Genomic DNA, 21,183 nt, shown 5'->3' on the forward strand with positions numbered 1-21,183 from the left:
TTGTAAGTAATGCTGCAGTGAACATGAGGGTGCATGTATCTTTTTGAATTAGTAATTTTGTTTTCTTTGGATATATACCTAGGAGAGGAATTGCTGGATCATACGGTAGTTTTGTTTTTAGTTTTCTCAGGAACCTCCATACTGTTTTCCATAGTGGTTGGAACAATTCATATTCCCACCAGCAGTGCACAAGTGTTCTGTTTTCTCTGAATCCTCATGAATGCTTGTTATTTCTTGTCTTTTTGATGATAGCCATTCTGACTGACAGATGTGAGGTGATATCTCCTTGTGGTTTTGATTTGCATGTCCCTGATGATTAGTAATGTTGAACATCTTTTCATATGCCTTATATCCTTTACCTTGCTTACCAACCATCTATATGTCATTTAAAAAAAAATTTCTTCAGACTTTTTGCTGATTTTTGAAATTGTATTTTTGTTGTTGTTGCCATTTGGCTATATGAATTCTTCATGGATTTTGGATATTAACCCATCATCAGATATATGATCTGAAAACATTTTCTCCCATTCTGCTGGTTGTCTTTTCTTTCTTTCTTTCTTTTTTTGTTGTGCTTTTTAGCTTGATATTGTCCCTCTTGCTTAGTTTTACTTTTATTGCCTTTGAATTGGGAGTTAAATCCAAAAAAACCATAGCCTAGACCACTGTCAAGGAGCTTACTTACCCTCATATATTCTAGGAGTTTTATGACTTCAGGTCTTACATTCAAGTCTTTAATCCATTTTGAGTTAGCTTTTGTGCATGGTATATGATAGTGGTCCAGTTTCCTTCTTTTGCATGTGCCTATCTAATTTTCCCAACACAATCTACTGAAGAGACTACCCTTTTCCCATTGTATATTTTTAGCTTGTCATAAACAAATTGACCATACATGTGCATGGGTTTCTTTCTGGGCTCTCTATTCTGTTCTTTTGATCTGTATGTCTGTTTTTATGCTATTTACCATACTGTTTTGATTACTATAGCTTTATGGTAGAGTTTGGAATCAGGAAGCATGATGCCTCCAGCTTTGTTCTTCTTTTTTTTTTTTTCAGCTTTGTTCTTCTTTCTCAGTATTGCTTTGGCTACTCAAGGCCTTTGTGGCTCCATACAAATTTTAAGATTGTTCAATTTTTGTGAAAAATGGCAGTGGAATTTTGGTAGGGATTATATTGAATATGTAGGTTGCTTTGGGCCATTGGGCCATTTTAACAGTATTAATTCTTCTAATCCATGAGCACAGAATATTTTTCCATTTATTTGTGTCTTCTTCCATTTCTTTCACTAATGACTTATTGCTTCACTGTATGTGTCTTTCAACTCCTTGGTTGAACTTATTCCTAGGTATGGTAGTCTTTTTGATGCACTTGTGTATGAGATTATCTTCTTAATTTCTCTGATAGGTCATTATTAGTGTGTAGAAATGCAATAGATTTTTGTATATTGATTTTTGTATCCTGTCACTTTATTGAATTCATATAGTCTACATTTTTTGGTGAGGTCTTTAGGATTTTCTATGTATTTCTATGTATATTAAGTCATCTGCCAGTTTTATTCCTTATTTACAATTTAGATGCCTTTTATTTTATTTATCTTTGCCTAGTTGCTCTGGCGAGGACTTCCAATACCATGTTGAAGAAAAGTGGTGAGAGTGGGCAGAGAGGTGTCTTTTATGAACAAATGAGGAGCTGAGAACCATCTTGAAGAAGTGAGAATGGGAGGTTGGGATGGGAGGAAGTTCCAGGCAGAGACATGAAACCAGACTTTTTAGAGCAAGAGAGAGGGGGAAATGAGACTGGGAAGGTAGCAAAGGCCAGCTCATTCAGCAGCTTGTAGGCCAAGTTAGGAAATTTAAGTTTTAACCTGGGTATGATAACGTGTTCATTTTCAAGGGTCCTCAGTGTCCCTGCCTATGGAAATGACTGCTGAGGGTCAGAAGGAAAGCCCAGACACTGCCTAAGATTGTTGCAGAAGTCACGTGAGAGACACTGTGGATTGAAGGAGGGAGTTTGCAGTGGGGAGGGGAGGGGCGCTGTAGGGTCAAGGGTGAAGGTCAGGTTTCTGGCTGGTGTAAATGTGTTGCCAAACCAAACTGGGTTTTCCCTGCTCACATCCAATGAAGCCAGTCTATTGATACCAGGTTGTGGTGAAGGAAAGTACAGGCAACAAGCAGGGAATATGAGTGGTTAATGCTCAAAAGACCTGTTGGCTTTCAGCGAAAGGTTTTTAAAGATAGGGCTTTAGGGTACACGATCAGCTTGTGTGCATTCTGATTTGGTGGTGGTAAAGTAACCTGGCCTCAGCATCATCAATCTTCTGGTTCCAACTGATCTAGGGTCTATGTGCTTGTGGTTCACATACAGTTAACTTCTTCCAGCTGATGGGGGTTTCAGTATTTGCAAAATAGCTCAAGGATATGGTCATAATATTATCTATAGTCCCTGAGGGGGAACTAAAGTTCCTTGACATTGTTCAGTGACTAAACTATTGTCATTTTGTCTTGCTTGCTTGTTTTCCTTTGTTTTTGCATTTTCTCACTCCTCTGATTGAATTTGCTTGTTGGAATTCGGGGAAGGCCTAAAAGGCTGAAGTTTTTCTAAACAAGAGGCAGGCAGAGGACATGGTGGGGAGAGGGTCTCTCTTGGGAAGGCCCCACAGGGTCCTGCTCGGTTACAACCCTCCCTTTTCCTTGATACTCCTCAATCTTGAGGGGGAATAGGTGCAGGACAAGAAAGGGAATAAGGTTTTGGGTAGAGAGGTTAATCATAAACTCGGTTTTAGGGATACTTGGCTTTACATGGATGGAGGGTGATACCTTCCATTGAGATATAGGACCTGGAGGACTGGGTATGGGGGAGGATCATGAGTCGTTTTTGACATTTTCTGATGGACACCTGGAACTGCTGAGTTGGGGTGATGGGGTGGGGGGTCACCCCCCTCATTCCTCCATGCCGCCGTGCATCACCCTGGGCCCGGCTCCCGGCATGCCCGGCTCCTTGTGCTCGCTTGAGCTTCCCTGATAACTTAGTTGGTGAAGAATCTGCTTGCAATGTGGGAGAGCCTGGTTCGATTCCGGGGTTGGGAAGATCCCCTGGAGAAAGGAAAGGCTACCCACTCCAGTATTCTGGCCTGGAGAATTCCATGAACAGTCTATGGGTCACGGAGAGTCAGACACAACTGAGCGACTTTCACTCACATATGTCTAAGACCTAGAGGGGGAGTTATGGTTAGACCATCAGAAGGTTAATGGCTGGCTGATGCTAACTGTAGGTCTGGGTATAGAGGAGGTCACCTTTGGAGAGAAAGGAAAGAGAGCCCACTTCTAACTTGAATGCCTTAAAGACATGGTGGAGGAAGAGGAGGCAAGGAGAAAAGAAAAGCAGGAGTTTGTTGTGTCAGAAACCTTGTGGTTAATACAGTCAAATGCTGCTGCATGAATTCACTTCTGATTCAGATTAAAGCACGTGCAATGGATGACCTAATAAGGAGGTCATTGCTTGACCTCAGCAAGTATTGTTTTGCTGCGGTGACAGTAATAGACACTAGGATGGAGTGAGACAGCATGGAGCAAGATGGAAGTGGAGATATGGTGAGGACCCTTCCTAAAGAGGCTTGTCTAAGAGGAAGACCATATTTCATTTCTGACTTTGGCCCTAACTATGTAAGCAACCTCACTTATATCTGGCTCTCAACCCTTAGAAACAAGATGATTGTACTTCACTGTGGATAGAATGGTAAATATGTTTTCCTCTCAGTCATTTGCAATTTTCTTGTGTCTTTCAACAGAATCTTGCTGATGGTGATTCTAGTTTTAGGACTCATTGCATGTACTACATGACCTCCACCACCACCATGAAATGAAGCAAACCAAATGCTTTATCTGCTGTTAAAAAGGTTTGGACTCACCAGGATATGGTTACTATATCACCTCTGTTTTGGCATCTTCCTAAAGAATTTGACTATACTCAATTCTACCCTAAGCACTGACTTTATAGTTCCAATCTCTATAATACATACCCTCACCTCTGATGACTAAGATCTTAAGTGATTTAAGAGATCTCAGAGCAGCAAATACTGGTTTGCAAGGAAGCTTTGCTTTTTACATCAGTTTCCTTTTAAGCAACTTACTAGTTCAGTTGCATGAAAAAAATTTAAGTTTGGGTAGACTGCATCATATGATTGTTATTCCCCCTATTTATAACTTTCTCCCTCTCCACCTCCCTAAAAAGAAGTCACTGGAGTTACAGAGTTGGAAAAGTACCCAAAACACATTTCTGGCATTTATTTTATGACCGAGAACAGTGATTTGGTATTTGACTCAAGCACACTTTCCCGTTAGTGGGTGAAAGCGGTTCAGGGAAAATTGAACTACAAATAGGAAGTTCTACTGAATGAGTCTCTGTGACAGTATTAGGGTGAGGGTTTGCTGCGGAAAAGAGAGGAGTATTGGCGTGGGAAAGACAAATGATTCACTTCTTAGTTTGTTATAGTCCCAGATTCTGCAAAAGGGGATAGTCATAATATTAGTGGTTTTAAAGTTTCTTGCAGTCAGAAAGAAACAAGACTACATACTTACGTAGAGGGAACGTCAAGTTAGAATTTATGGGGCAGTTGCAAATCCACATAGAAGGAGTTTGGGGTGGCTTCCAGAAACTACTGAGACTTTTTGACGCTCACATGTACATACACAGCTCTAGAAGGACCTGAAAATTTGCAGAGGACTTTCTGGCATAATAGAACTCAAGGCACTGGACTTTGATCCAAAGTAAATTAGACAGTAACTATGCTGGGAGTCACAAGGCAAGTCTACATGAGGAAAGGAGTTTTTTTCCTTCCTTTGTTTTAACCTTTTCTTGTAGTTACTTTAAGAGAGTATATATAGGTCTAAGAAAACTAACTTAAAAAAACTAACTGAAATGGATTATTCTGAAAGAAAAGAGAAAGTTAAAAAAAACCCAAACTGTTTTTCACTGGAGCTTTTTTGACAAAAGCACACAATTACTGGAAGTCATTTTTGCCCCAGCACATGAACTCATTGTGAGAATGTTTCTTGGGTGTTTTTTTTTTTTTTTTTTTAATGACTTAATCAACGTTGACATAGTGGTAGCATTCTTTCCCTTACCAGATTATTTACAAAAGTTTGAATTGTTGTGTGCAGTGAAGTTATGAGGCGAGGAAACCAGCTGGGATAGAGACATATTGTCCTCCACACCTGTCATTCGGTGCCTAACACAGAAGTTCTAGTCTGTTTCTTTTCATGTGCAGGACGTCTGTGAATTCAGAGCACTCAGACTGGGTAAGATTGGGTCAGCTTTCTGATCCTGTTTCCTGATCTGTAAAATGAGGGGACCATATTGGCTGAGCTTGCTGATTCCACCCAACACACACCCTGTATAACCCTTTCCCCTTGAGAGGGGACTGGGGCTCATGAATGTGATGGAATAACACTTATCCCAAGCTTACATAGAGGAAGGGATTTTGCATATGTGATGTTTCTTTCTTTAAAAAAAATATTAATTTGGCTGCACCAGGTCTTAGTTGTGGCACTCAGAATCTTCAGTCTTCATTGCAGTATGTGGGATCTAGTTCTCTGACCAGGAATCGAACCCAGGACCCCTGCACTGGGAGCACAGAGTCTTAGCCACTGGACCACCAGAAAAGTCCCCAGATGTGCTGTTTCTAATCAGTTACCTTTGAGTTCATCAGAAAGGAGATTGTCCGGGTGGGTCTGATCTAATCAGGTGAGCCCTTGGAAGGGGACCTTTATCCATCTGAGCCTCCACAGAGGACGCAGGTGACTTGACAGTTTGATTTTAGTCTTGTGAGACGTTATCCAGAGAACCTAGCCAGAGTGTACCAGACTCGGCCATGTGAACTAGGAAATAATCTGGGTTGCTTTAAGATGCTGAGTTTATCATAATTTGTTACATGGCCATAGCTCAGATGGTAAAGAATCTGCCTGCAATGTGAGAGACCCAGGTTCGATCCCTGGATTGGCAAGATCCTCTGAAGAACGGAATGGCTACCCACTCCAGTAGTCTTGCCTGGAGAATCCCATGGACAGAAGAGCCTGGTGGGCTGCCACAGTCTATGGGGTCGCAGAGTCAGACACGACTGAGTGACTAACACTTTCACTTTACTTTTAATAGAAAACTTACATGATTTGATTTCTTGAGGTGACTAGACTATGGCTGAGACAACTAGTAGCTGCACCCTGCTAGATGCCCTTCTATAGACTGATGGATAAACCTCTCTGAAAGTTGATGAGGCACAACACGGCCCTTGATCAAAGTAAACAGGACATTAACCTGTACCTTTCAAATCTTTTTCAATAAGGTCTGTCTGTAGCTTAGAATACCAAGAAACTTTTCCAGCCAAGGGTCTTGAGTGGTTATTTGTGTTTTGTCAACTTTGCTTCTCAAGTTAGCTATCTTCTCTCATTTTCCTCTCTTGCTGTTTAGGGAATGTGGAATTCTCAGACCTGTCCTTCGATATGGTAACCTGTTACTCAGTCGAGGCAGTTTTGAGTGGTTGTAACAAGCAGTGGACTTGGGAGACTAGTTCAACTCTTGGCTCTGAAACCAACTAGCCTGTGACCTTGGGAAAAAGGGTGATTTCTCAGGCTTTTGGTTTCCATATCTGTAAAACACAAGATCTTATCATGTCTTCTCACACTGTTCAAACAAAGGAACATGAACAACTGGTAGTTTCAAGCATCACTCAAATTCTCAAGTCTAGAAAGACTTGAAAGAAAGCTCAGCCAAGTGTGCATGATCTCATTTCTGTGGGTCAGGGAGATGTTCCTTTATATTCTTGCCAGCTGAACCAGTTGTCTAACATTTTAACATGTGCCAGAGATTAGTGTGGCAGGGGACCTGAGAGGGGTAGGGAAGAGGATCTTCGGACATTACAGGGAAGTAATTATAGTCAGTGTTAAAGATGGAATTGTCATGAAGATATAAAAGATCCTATGTGATATTTTTATGGAACTGTTACAAATACAGGGGGAAACTGTTCTGGGTGGAAAATTGTGGTATCACTTTAGGGTGTGGGTGTGGTGTTTTGAGGGGTCTGGGTGCCATGGCGGAAGGAAGCGTCAAAACAAGTCTTCCTCTGACTGGTGGGGGATACTCCTTCATGGGGTTCAAGGCAGCCGATCTTCACTGGCTTTCTCCATGTGTCCCTTCACCTGGAAAGCAGAATTCAGTGATGAAGCAAGAAAGGGATAGAACAAAACAGGGAAAAAGTCTGGGGCACTGATGTGTGGCTTTGAGTGAGATGGGATATTCAGAAAGACCAACCCCAGTGTGAAAAGCTCTGGGGGCTGGGAAGGAAGGTGGTGGAGGCAACATCAGCAGAGCCAGGCGAGCCTCTCCAGGGCAGCTTTAAATGCAAGATCTCCTCCCTCTCACACTCCTCTTGGGAAGTAGTGCTTTGATGATCACAGTCACTTGGGGATGAGGAAACTGAGGCAGAAAGGTTAATGAACATTCCTGAGTCACACAGGAATCAAATGACAGTAAGGGGACTGGAACCCAGGTGGTCTTGGTTCAGAACCCTCACTCCTGGCTACCCCTGCCCCAGTTGAGGCAGATGGGATTTCCGTTCTGTGCTCTTGGTCCAGGGAGAAAAAGGGGAGCCCTGTGCTTCTGGGGACCCATGTGGTGCTGACATCAAGAAACCTCAAGTTGCTAGTAAAAATCTAGAGGAAGAGCTGGGTTGCTGTAAAGTAACTGATCCTTTTCTAGCTCTTCTGTTCCCTATAACACTGTCTTTTGGGAAAGGTCACACCCTCACTGTCCCGGGTTAGGTATGGGGCTCCCTCGTGGGTTACTACTGGTCTTCGTGGCTCTATTTTTAATTTCGCAAGTGGTTTTCTATCTCCATTTCTTTTACAGTTTAGAAGATGGACCTGTCCTTTTGGTCCTATTTTAATGGAGCTGCACTTGGGAGTTGTGTTTTCCAATGGCGAGGAGCCCACACACTCTCCAGGGCCTTTGTGGTTCCCATCCAGGGCTGCCCCCCACCCCCAGCCACTCTGATGCCTTCTCGCAGGGACTTTCTGCCACATGCCCGGCAGCCAGGCAAGACTTGTCAGCCTGCTTCCTTACAGGTTCCTGGCAGGCAGGCAGACAGGCAGGTGTGTGGGTACTAGGACGGGGGATGTGGGGCAATTGTGATTTGGGTGGCCGCTCTAGTGGTAGATTCCATGATGGAGCCCCAGCTGTGACAGTGAGGCCAATGCTGAGGCAGGAAAATGGAGAGCAGCCCCGAGCAGACCCTGGGCGACAAGAAACAGGATACAGTGAGGTCGGGTTCTCCCGAAAACACAATTGTCTTTGGAATTCTGCAGTGCCCTCCTTAATAAAAAGATAAGCAGGTCCAGGAGAAATTAATGTGATCTTTGAAAGGTCAGTGTGAGCCTGAGCATTGATTTTTTAAGATGCTTTATGAATTAGAGACCAGAGGTTTTTCCTGATGATATTTATTGCATAAATGTAATTATTTTTCTAAAACATATTAAAATAGAAAGCATGTTCTTTTGATCAATTTATACAAAGAAAATACCAATATAGTAATAAAAATACTGAAAATATATGAAAAGCACCAGAACATTAGAGAAATTACACTGGCAACAATTCTAGGAATATATTTTTTTTCGCAATTGTACAATAAAGTGCTATTAAATCCAGTCAAAATTAGTGGCAAGATATAAAAACAGTTATGGTATATTATGAAATTTGAGGCTAGGTTTACCAGCAATTGTATTTTTAGGCTACTTGCCTATAATGATACTTCATTAATGTTTTCATGGAAACTCTATGAATTTCCATTCCCAAGTGAAAACAATCTAAATGTTGGTCCTTGGTAATCTGGTCATAAACAGGTAATGACATATTAAAAAATAATTATAGAGTACTCAAAATAATCATACAAATGTGATTAAATAAAATCAAAGGAAGACAGAATAAAATCAAATATATGTAACCAATCAAGACAAGTACAAAAGTTTAGATGCCTTTGATTTTATAGTTAATTTTCAGTACATTTTGCTTAGTCACATTTAACAGACACACAAATGTTAACAAGATACGTTATTAAATTCAACTGGCCAGACATCAGGGAAAAACATTTTAGTGAGTTGATGTAATTTTCACGTGAAACATTAAAGGGACACCGTTAGGACAGTACATTTCCAATTTTGACTAATTATTTCCACATTTATCTGCCGAAGAACAAAACACAGACAATTAGATTACGGTAAAGTCAGCGATCTACCATATAAGGGGCAACCGCTGTGCACACACAGGGAGAAACTATGAACAGTACTCAGGGTGGACTGCAGTCACTTTCACTTCTGGAGGTGGCAAACTGAAACAGAAAAACCCAAATTAAGACAAAGTATGAGACCAGTGTCCATTTAAGGTTTTATTTCCTAGGCCAATTTTGAAGGAAGACTCTCTCTCCATTCTTCATAATGCCACTTTGGATTCATCAAATTCTCAAGATGAAAGCCGCCAACACTACAACTTCAGAATAAAACATTCTCCAAACGTGGCTCAATCACAACTCAAAATTTATTTTACAGGCTATTTTTTGTCTTTCATATAAAGTAGATTTACATGTGAACCAACAGGGACCCGAACTGGTTATATTGATGAGAAAACAAACTACTTTCATCAGGCTCTGCTCCTGCGAGGTGTTTCATGTTAGGAATTGAGGAACTGTCCTCAGTATTGCTGTGACAAAGGTGGAAGATCAAGTCAGTTAACCTTGGTCTGAAGGTTGGACAGTCAATCATCAAGTAATATTTTTCACTCTTAAACAGAGAACTGACAACCTAGGTTTCATTTTTTTTCCCACCCTCTTAAATACTCCAGTCTTTTGTCAAGTTCCCCTCTCATGCCTGATTTTAACAAGAAACTGAAATGTAAATGAATTATACTGCTAGGCATCTTTTTCAAAAATTAACTTTTCAAAAAATATATTTATCTAACTCCTTTCATTTAGAAAAGAAGGTGAAGATGGTCCAATGGAGGATCAGGCCTTTATAATAGGTGAAGCAAAAAGGTGTGTGTCCAGCCAGAGAGCAACATGAAACTGCATAAAAAAGACTGGAGAGTTCTCCTTCCAGATGTTACTGACAGATTTCAGAGAAAATCCAACCAGACTTAGTTCCACAGTCCTACCTCAATAAGAGTGTGATTGTTCAATACAAAGTCTGAGATTAATAAAAGGCAGGCAGGCCTTTAAGGAAGACGGATAGGAAACAAAGGCTGAAGGTGGTTTGGCATTAAGTAGTTGTACATTCCAAAAGAACATCAACTAGCACGTGTTAGTAGTTCTCAAAATGACAAAGTCCTGGTTACAGAAATGACTCTCTATAAGTACGTCTTTTTTTTTTTTTCAATATACATTGTTCTATATACACAGTATAGAAAAACTAAGTTGGCTCAGCTATAATAACTGTGTTAAAAAAAAAAAAAAGCAGATGACGTTTTTTGGCTGCAACAAAGCATGGTACTTTTCTGTTCAGCTAACATATATATATATATATATATATATATATATATATATATGATAAAACGAGCTTTAAAAGTATTCAGATCAGGAGGGGAAAATAAATTATCTCTAAACTATTAAGTCACACAACAGATATGCCTTTACTTACTTAAGTACCTATAGACTCTCATAATCAGTCTCTTCAGTGTTTGCTTATTCTACTAGTTTATTTCAAGAATGTTTCAGTTCTGCCCCTAAATGCCGTACATCTTGGTGGAAGCACAGATGTGCGACACTTGGAGCATGGTGGTGAAGTTCTGAGTCTTATTTTCTCCCGCTAAGGCCCACTTCTTTAACTGTACAACAGATAGAAAAAAGAAACCATAAAAGCAAGCGAGAGCACAGTTAGGGCAAGCAGCAGCTGCTGGAACCAGATACATCGTTGGACTTGGTCTTCAAGCTTCCTAGTGCTCTCTACCAAACGATTGAGCTGAAGAGGGAAAAGAGGATGAAAGGTTTGTATCAATACAACAGTACATTAATCATGTGCATGCCAAACGAATATTAGAAACCCCACAAACATGTACGGGAGAGAGTCCATGTACTCTGAGAGGCTGGGATGGAAAGGCAATGAGGAGTTAGACTTGGCTGATGTGGAGATGTGCCTCTCTTTATTCTTGTTTTGAAAAGGTCTAATTTTCAAGTTGAGAAAGGAGCGAAGATATCATTTCCTGGAGGTACTGAAGCCAACTCTTCAGAAAGAGGCCCTCTACCTTTTTCAAATGTAAATGCACTACATGGTACCTTTTCCCAGAGATCATGTTTTTCGATGAGCTTTCAGAAAGTACAGAGCTTTCAGAAAGAAACAGCTCTCTGAAAGTAACTCACTGCTTACCATTTCTGATCTGGCTTCCCTTCACAAAGAGGAGAGCGTTTCTGTCATGTTTATGCCAAAAGGCTTCCTTATGACAATGGGGAAAAATGAATTTCTAATATTGATTAACATTAAGGACTTTGTTTTAGTTGGGAAGAAAGAACACTTACCTGATGGTAGAGGTCTTCGCTGGTTTTATCTGACGTGTTAAAGGCGTGATCTTTCAATGTAAGACTGGATGGTTTACAGCTCTCAACAATATGGCATCTTAACCTATGAAAATCCAAAGGAAACACAACTTCTTGAAGCTGTTAATGAATTTTTTAACAATATAAGGTGAAAAAAAGTAACACAGAAGTGTGTGTCACAGTGGTGAAAGCATTCACTTGTCTGCCCAGAGATACCTAAGGGAGCCGCTCAGCGTGTATCTTCGAAGGGCAGCAGAATTTGTTACCCCCTCAAAATATGCCTCTGTGGCACAAGGTTTTTCTTGAGCTGGTTCCTGTGACTCTGGTAGAGACTTTTGTTTTCAGGACTTCTGTTTTCTACTGGTCCTCTTTCCTCCCAGAGATGGTTGTTGTTTTCTCTCTGTCTTTTGTGGTGTTTGGCATAAGGAGAACCACAGGACAGGTGAGACTTTGCTTTTGTTTCATTCTGTCCTGAGAGCTTGGCTTTATGACCATTGAGAGTATTCTCTCTGGTCACTGCCAGCTAAATGATGATCTTATCTACATGCATCTCATGACCAACTGCATAGGCCGGGGATCCGAGACACAAAGTGATAAGCAGCCTTCTCTGATCCTTCCAGCTGTTGTGGGAGTTTGGCATAAAGGGCCCTTGTCCTCGCAACCTTGCGTCCTTTAGTGTGGGAAAAGTCCTGTTCCTATAGCGCCCACCCAGTGTCACAGATGAGGAGGTTTGTAACTGAAAGCATTATCACATTCTTGTGGGAAACTGGAGACACTTCTTATGACACTGTCCTTAGCACCTGTGACAGTGAAGGTCTTGGCTTCCTGAAGCTAACTCTGCAAGTGAGCTTTCTGAATTTTTGAGGGCTGCATCTTTGTACCCCGTTTTGGGCTGCCTCTTGCATCCATGGTTAAGTCATCAAAAGGCTTATTGGTGTGGGTTGCTATTGAAAGTAATATAAGATGTTACTTGTCAATGGCCAAATGATGACTTTTGAATTGGAGAAACTTTTGTGTTTAACATGTTTCAGAGCTCTCATCCTAAACAATTACCTTCTTCGCTATCTAGGGAAAGACTAACTTGAAAGGAGGACATGAAGGAGTATGGTAGTCAGCCTTAGGGACATCCTTAGCAAGATGAAATGACAAAGTTCTTTTTACCTCCACTTTTAGAACATATCTATCAAATTTAGAGAAGAGTTAAAAAGATCAGTTCCCCGCTCCCAGGGACCTTGATTGGCTGTGCAGGGGTGTTCTTAACATCCACAATTATACTGTAGTTATCAGATACACCAGATGGCCCCCTGGGGAAAACAGGCACACTCACACAGGAAATATGACCACAATTCCTCCCAAATTATCAGGAAATGGATAAACTAATATTCAGAGGCTGTTAGAAGCAATAGTAAGGGCTTCCCCTACCCACTCCCTGAAGGTGAATTGGTCCAAGGCTGAATTGTACACTCAGAAAAAGAGCATTCAAAGGCCTTTGTTGAATGCTTTATCTGAACTTTGTAAAGCATGCTGCATTAAGCCCTGAAACTCCAGAACATAGAAATCATTTGATTTCCATCTTAATTGGAAATCTTCTCCCTGATATAAAGCAAATTGAAGAAAATGTAGTTGGATGGGCAGGTCAGTCCCTTGATATCATTCAGGCTTCAATCCAATTTTTTGAGGCATTAAAAGCAACTGTCTTTGTCCTGCAAATCTTTACAAAGCCAGAAATTCAGATCTAGAAGCAATTCAGTTCGAAAACCTGCCCTATTTATTAATACCTCAAAATATCTGTAGGCATTGGAAAAGACCAGGACACTGGAAATAGAACTGTTCTGCATTTGGAAAAACTTTAAATGGTAATTACTCTAAACCTCTGATATTAGGCAAAGTACCTCCAAAACTCCAGGCAAGAAACTTAAGACATTTTCTCTGTGATATAAATTTTCTATCCCCACCTTCTTTAGGACCTGATAGCCAGCTCTTAGAAATGCAAATTCTCGGAAAATGATTTTCATCAGAAGGCAAAAAAGGAGCTATTCTGAAACTGGACAAATGAAAAAACATATATATTAGTTAAAAAAAAATCTTAGCACCCTGAGCAGGTAAACTTACTCCAACTGCCAGAAACACAATTTGGATTCACCTGTTCTTTTATAAGCTAGTGAGTTTTTTGTTACTGTACCAAAAATTAGGGCTAAAATTTTGGAACCAAAGCTTTAAGGTCTCTGTTTGTATGTTTACATGTGTTTATATATGTGTTAACAAATGTGTGGTATTTTTCTATCTCTGAACGGTACTGTAAAAACTAATTCATAAAAGTTATATTTAATTGGCATAAAGAAAAATAAGTGCTTTTCAAATTAAATATTCCTAGAACTCTCAAATATAGAAACTAACCCCAATTTATTTTTCAAGTTCACATGATCTGGGATAATTTTTGGTAAATAAAAAGCTGGGTTAAGTTTGTTGGTTTAATTCAACAGGCAGATCTTCCGAGTTATCAAGATGAATACAATGAGAGAGATGCAACTTATTCTACCTGGACTTACATCTCAAAAAAGCTCATGTTAGCTCTGTTACAAAATCCGTCAGCAAGAAAAACACCTCTGACACTGTGCCTTGATGTCTTTATGAGTAAACTGAACAATTCTATCTAAATCACTTGACCTAACAAGTCACAGGGATAAAAGTTTGTAGGTGAGCTTTTCAGCACTGAGGATGTTTTATATCTCTTAAAAATAGTTTTCTAAATATCTTTGATTACTTGAAAGTTTAGAGTTTTGCTAAGTTAAATGATAGGGAATTAACTGAATATCTAGGTCATTTCCAAATAAGATAAAATACTGAAACATTACTAAACATAGGTTTATCTACTTTGGGCTTCTTAGTATAGAATGAAAGATATTTGGATATGTAAGACATAGTCATATCTTGTGCCATGTTAAAAAGCTATACTAGGAGGAAACATCTGCTTTTAGAAATTATGAACTATATTCATAAATTTTCCAGTTTAAAGAATGCTGGTGTAACAGATTACAAGTGCTTGTTTTCACTAGAAATTAGTTTCCAAGAGTTATGAAAATTATAATGCTAGAAATTAGTATAATTACTATATGCAAGAGTTAGGATATTTTTGACCAGGAGAAGTGAAAGTAGTTATATCCTAAAGTAAAACTAGTTATTTCAGAGTAGAAAGTAGGAGAATAAAGGACAAATTAAAGGCATATAGAAAGCTGGGAAGAGAGAGGAACAGAAAATGTTACCTTGTGTAGTCAAGAGGGCTAAAATTGAATAACTGTTTTAAGAGTTTTAAAAATAAGCTTAATATCAATAGTCTAATTACATAAAACAAAATTTTCTTTCATTTATTGGTTAAAGGACAGTTTTATTAGACTACTGGTCTGCCCCTGATAGGAGACTGTGAAAGGTTTTTCTTTACCCTTTCTAAGTAATCTGCCTAGAAATCAAAGATTTTAGATTGTATTAAAATGATTTCCTGTACTTCTAGTTATCTTTATCATCAGGTCTTTGATTACTTTAGCAAACAGTCTTTTAAAGATTAAGAGCTAAGTTTTGGTCACAACTATGTGACCATCTGTATTTGCCTTTGAAATTTAACTGTCACTTTGGTTAATTGGATCCTTAAATATTGTTCCATATTAATTTATGATTCTATTTAGTCAAGTGTCCAAAACCCTTTGATATTTTTGACAAACTTCCCCACATCAAATTCTAAATGAAATCTTTCTGACCTCTAACTAACTTTGGGATTTTCCACAGGGCCTCTGTGGAAAGATGTGTTTTCTTTCATTATAAAAATATATTAAACCACTTAGGCTTATTTGATAAATTATGTGAGTGAAAGTGTTAGTTGCTCAGTCCTATCCGACTGTGATCCCATGGATTGTAGCCCGCCAGGCCCTTCTCTCCATGGGATTTCCCAGGCAAGAATACTGGAGTGGGTTACCCGTTCCTTCTCCAGGGGCTCTTTCTGACCCAGGAATCAAACCCAGGTCTTCCGCATTGCAGACAGGTTCTTTACCATCCGAGCCACCAGGGAAGCCCCAAATTACGTGAGACACATTGTCAAATAAGAATACTAAAGCTTCTTGATTGTATTTGTAGAGATACATGTTTCATCTTCAAAGAGACTCACAAAAAGGACTCTGACAAATACTGTAGGATTCAGGTTTCTGATAACTTGAAGATTATAAAACTGAACTGGGTAGGAATTTCCAGAACTAATGGAAAAGCTGGACTCAAGCAGAACAAAAATTAATAACACGGAATTGAATGAAGCTGATGAAAATGATTATAATTTTTATGACTTTTGGTTAGAAATAGAATGTTTTGTTTCTCCAGATTTAAGGAAAACTTTTTCTCTTAAGGTATCTGTGATTTACTGCAATTTGGTGAATTATGCCTTTGTAAGCAGAATTGAGACAATGTTTTTCCCTACCTGATCCCTCCAAAATCTGGAAACACTTAGTGATATTCTCATTTTCATGGTGATACAGTTATTTGCGTAAGTTCAATGAGAATCTGTTCCCCTTGTAACAGGGCACAATTGGAGACATGGTTATATTATCAAGGTTGATGACTCAAATGTCCTATTGAAAATGAAATGCATAAAGCAGGTATGACCAGATGGCTGTAAGGAACTAAAGACACTTGGGGAAAAAACTCAACTGGTACCTTGTTTTCAGACAGCCTTACTAGGTAAGGAAAGTCACTTCCTGGCAAGCTCAGGAACCTCAGGATACTTTGGGGACCTCAAGAAGAGAGGAATTTGCCTCAATTGGCACAATAACCTTACTTACCCATGTTTACTGTGCTTTCCCTGACAGCATCTCAGAACTGGCTTTCTTTGGTCTTCAGCTGGAGGTGGTGCTGGCCTGAGCCATTTGGCTGAGTTACTTAGTTTTCCTCGGTTTCTCCCACATATACAGGAGGTATCCATGTTATGAAACTTCTGTTTCTCTCCTGTTCATCTGTCTTTTATACAGTGGGTCTCAGCCAAGAACTTAGAAGGGTAGAGGGGAAATTATTTTTCCTTTCCTACATCTTCTAACTTTATTGCATAATCAAAGAACACAATTACACACAGTCCTCAATAACCTATGAGAAGTTTTCTTTTATATAAAGTATTCAATAGAATTCACCCAATCTTAGGATCTGAAGGAAACCACCCTTTCTACATGGGAAGCAGTGCTCTCACCTGGCCTTCAGTACTAAACCACCAAGTCTCCCTGTTTCTGTAAGTGATGGATTGTCTTTTGACAGTTATAGAACAGCAACGCATTAGGAACTGATTTACAAAATAAGATAACAAAACAACTCATATGTAACAAGACTAGGAAAAAAACCCAGTAATTTTAAGGTATGGTTTCATAAGCAATTCAAAAGTAGGCCTAATATAACTTGAAATTTAAATATCTAAATATTCCATTTAAAAACACATCACAACCAGCATGAGCCTTATCTAGGATCTGTGTTCCTTTCTTCCTCTTGACTTAAGGCTGACCTCTACCTGGGCTTTAGGTTTTGTTCCTTCTTTCTCAGGAATTTCATGGTCAGTGATTTACCTTGTAAGGTCAGCTTCTCCTTCTAAAATTGTTCTTACCGTGGTTTTAAACAGTGCTCAAACAACTGCCACTAAAAACCCCAAACATAACACATTCGTCCTTCTAAAGATGACCCTGGTCCCACCTAAATAAGCCAAACCTTCAGGAGACCCAAACCTTCAGGAGACTCATTACCTATGTTTCTTGGGCAGTTGACTCCTGCCAATTGAAACTGATCCTCGTGAGGTCATCAAGGACCTCTGTGATGTCCTCAGCAGTGGCCACCACTCACACGTCATCTTTGACAGACACTGGTAGCAGTTTGCTCCTTCATGAAACATACTCTAACCTGGGTTTTGAGGGCACAGCTCACTTACTGGTTTCCCTCCTGACTCCCTGTATTGTCCTCCTTTGTTTGGCCACTAAATATTCCTCTAGGCTAGGTCTAACTGTAACTTTTACCCTCTTTCACTGGGGAAAAGTCAGACCTAGCCTAGTGGAAATACAGCTTGTCTTTCTAGACCCTTTCTTATTTCTCTTGCTCTCTTACCTATGAATGACCTGAAAATGGTAATCTTGTCCAAGGCATTTCACATCAGGTCAGTGTTCTCCCTGTGGTTTTACAAAGGTGACCAGACTCCTCCTCTGGGCCCTGCTTCCTCTCCAACAGTCTTTCTTAGTATGGGTCCTCTCACATTCTGTTCCCGCCATATGCGTTATATAACCTCCTCTATTTTTGTAGATTTAAATCAACCAAAACCATTAATAGAGTTCCCAGCTTCTCGTCTATAAAGCGAGAAAAATAATTACCTATACCTAACTTTCCCAGGTGGCGCTAGTGGTTAAGAACCCACCTGCCAGTGTAGGAGACATTAAGAGACACAGGTTTGATACGGGGTCAGGAAGACCCTCTGGAGAAGGAAATGGCACCCCACTCCAGTATTCTTGCCTGGAGAATCCCATGGACAGAGGAGCCTGGTGGCCTACAGTCTATAGGGGTCACAAAGAGTTGGACACGATGGAAGTGACTAAGTATGCATGCAGAGTTGTCCTAGTAACTAAAAGAATAAATATGAGTAACACACTTACACCAGTACTAGCATATAGGAGGTTCTATTTAAGTGTTAATATTATGTCTGCCACAGTCTATTTTCTACACAGCCTCCCAGAGTAATCCTTTACGTAAGTCACTCACCTCGTGGCTCTGCTCAGCACCAGGTAATGGTCTCTCCTCTTAGAATCAGCAGTTCTCACTATGGGAATGATTTGGCTCCCTGCTGCCCCCTTACTTGATCCAGGCTCCAATGACTTTACTGTTCCTCACACAGGCTAGGAACACAGCTTTTTCATTTGTGGTTCTCTCTACCTGGAAAGCTCTTGTCCCAGTTATCTACGTGGCTTTCTCTCATTTCCTTCATATCCTACTCACATGTCATCAGAGTGGCCATCTTAACTATCCTCAACTGAGCTTCCTCAATACCTTCTGGGCTGCACCATTCTTCAGCGGTGGGTGGGGGGGTGGGTGCAGAGGGGTACACTGAGTGGCATCCCTGATGTCTACCTGCTAGATGCCCACAGCATCCCAATGTCCAGTTAGGATCTCAACAGTGTCTCCAGTATGACAAACAACTGTCCCTTGGGGGGCAAAACTGGGCACATGGGGAAAAAAAAGACCCATAACCAACCTTCTCTTTCCTATACATCTTTTTAAGATGTAAAACACTTGCATGCATGCACGCACAGATGTACATGTGTAATATGCCTATACAGTCACAGGGTTTTCTCCTCTTAAATAGGCTAATTGTCATACATATTTTTCTGTGAGCAGGTTCTTTTCTTTTCCTACTACTATATCAGATGTCTTTTTCCTGTAACAGAACAAATAGACATACTACACACTTGAATGGCTGCAGAGTGCTCCCCAGTGTGGCTATTCTCAAATGCATTTTACTGTTACTTTCCTGATGATCATTTGGGCTCTTTTTCATTTTTCACTAGTACAAACAATGCTGCAGCAAACATTCTGGTACATAAGGTGAACATTCCGATAAAGGTTAACTGCTGGAAGAGAAATACCTGTGCTTGTAATTTTGACACATCCAGAATCTTGCACTAGCCTGCCAGCAAGTCTCTGCTGTTAGCAATCCTAGAGCCACTCCAGGTCCCATTCACCTGGGCACCCTAGAGCCTTTCAGCACGTGGGGCCCACAGTGTAAGCCTAGTGTCTGCCAAGCGCAAGGAAGGAAGGAATGCCTGCCTAGCCCAGGTAGACACATCCCTCTGTGGGATTTTTCCCATCGCAGTTTGAGAGCTTATGAGTCAAAAAGTGTACCTGTGCTCCATCACTTTGTTTCTAGGAACTTCCTTCCAGAACTGAGTTAATTCTGCTGGACCCGTGCCAGATGTCTGTTCCATTTCTGCAGCCATTACCAGAAAACGGTCTTGGGCAGAGACTGTTAAACCTGCATTCCAAAAGGGCAAGTTAATACATAAACAGGAACCTTTACAAAGGGTTGGGCATGTGGTTTAGGCACTGTTCTAGAAAACAACACTAAGGAAAAAGAATAATATGGAACTATTGTAAAACAGGCAGCTCTCCTATAAAGATGAGGACTTTTGTGGTTTGAAATTCAATTTCAGCTGGCATTAGTTTCAACACATTTAGTTGTTCAATTTTTTAAATGAGACTCATTCAACCATCTCGTTTTACAGTTGGCCAGAGTATGGTGAGGTGACTTGCTGACAGTCCAGTTTTGGGATTCCAGTCGAGCTCTGCTGACTCATCGCCCAGCCCTAGGTCCCCCATAAATACCCTGTTGCAGCCACTCAGGTGACAACTCACCGCCATGGGGAGACACAACTATATCAACTGATGCACCAGGGTCACAACTGCTATTGCTGGGCTTGACTCTGTACTTTTCGGGAGCAGTTGTTCTCACCTGTTTATGAAGACAGTAGTCACAATAACTTTCATGCTCTTTGGGGGGAAATGGTTTAAAAATGACTTTTAAAAACCAGTTAATAAAGTCCATAAAACCACCTTGGTGGTTAAAATGTATCTCTTCCCATCAACAGGTAAAAAGCACCTCAATTTATTGGGAAGAAACATTCATCAGTCCAACTGTCACTGAGCCTTCCTCTTAAATTAAAAAAATGAGCCCAACTGTTAATTATTAAATTCAGGTGGTTAAGAGGATAAATATTTCAAATTCAAAAACACATCCTACATTAGAATACATGTTACAACAGTGTTTAGAAATTTAAAAACATTAGATAATCAAAGGGCATCCAGAAAGATGATTTAAGGAAGTAAAACCTACCATATGGGTAATAGTGGGCTCAGTCCTGTTCTACTTACTGCTCAGCACCAGGTTAGTATCCAGTATAAACTACACTCCAGAGTATACCACACTTGGGGGGAAATGCACTTTTGATTTTATAGCTTTATTTTTCACTCTTACATATTATTCATATAATGAAAAAAGGATTTTTGTTTTTTTTAAATAACAAACATTAAACCCTGGGACTAATTTGGACAGTACCCTATTACTGCATATTAAAGACAGATACAGACCTCAAGGGAACATTTTAGATAAGCTCAGAGCTAAAAGGCAGTTTAACAAGCCTAAAAATGTCATAAATAAAAACATGCAAGCTCAAAATTATCAATCTTTCAATTTCCACACATAACTTATAAGTTATCTTTCAGATATTTACCTTAAATGCCACTATGTTTTTTGTTACATTTGTCAACACTATCAAAGCTTTCTTCTCTCCTGAGTCTGTACTTCCAAAATACAGTTCTTCCGCTGGGCTACGTGGTAATAAAAGCATAAGGCATTGGTATTGTTCAGAAGAAATGACAAACCTAATCATCAGCTTGAAGAAAAATATCTGGTTATGCCCATTTGTATAAAGAGATTTCATCAAAGAAGATTACAAAACAATTACCTAATACATTTTGTATTTTAATCTTACTGACTGAATGAATGCATGCTATTTGAAAAGTCCTATGGTTTCCCCCCAAGATCTAAAAGAAAAATAGGCAGGAACAGAA

The 21,183-nt window shown here is 39.9% G+C and overlaps 1 protein-coding gene across 2 annotated transcripts in view; it reads right to left on the bottom strand.

The window, feature by feature from the left end:
• Positions 1-8,466: 8,466 nt before the first annotated feature.
• Positions 8,467-21,183, bottom strand: part of MOSPD2 (motile sperm domain containing 2) — an 84,085-nt gene continuing 71,368 nt past the window's right edge. Inside the window, exons 11-15 of one of the 2 annotated variants that reach the window (XM_061137821.1) lie at positions 20,844-20,940; positions 19,969-20,065; positions 19,459-19,588; positions 11,545-11,647; positions 8,467-9,369 (exon numbers count right to left, since the gene is read on the bottom strand). In XM_061137821.1, coding sequence (XP_060993804.1) covers positions 9,328-9,369; positions 11,545-11,647; positions 19,459-19,588; positions 19,969-20,065; positions 20,844-20,940 — 469 coding nt within the window. In that variant the 3' untranslated portion in view covers positions 8,467-9,327. Of the gene's footprint in view, positions 10,991-11,544; positions 11,648-19,458; positions 19,589-19,968; positions 20,066-20,843; positions 20,941-21,183 lie in introns of both variants that reach the window. The other variant, XM_061137820.1, reaches the window with a different exon arrangement.

This window comes from Dama dama, chromosome X (genome assembly GCF_033118175.1).
Source record: "Dama dama isolate Ldn47 chromosome X, ASM3311817v1, whole genome shotgun sequence".
Classification (NCBI taxonomy): domain Eukaryota; kingdom Metazoa; phylum Chordata; class Mammalia; order Artiodactyla; family Cervidae; genus Dama; species Dama dama.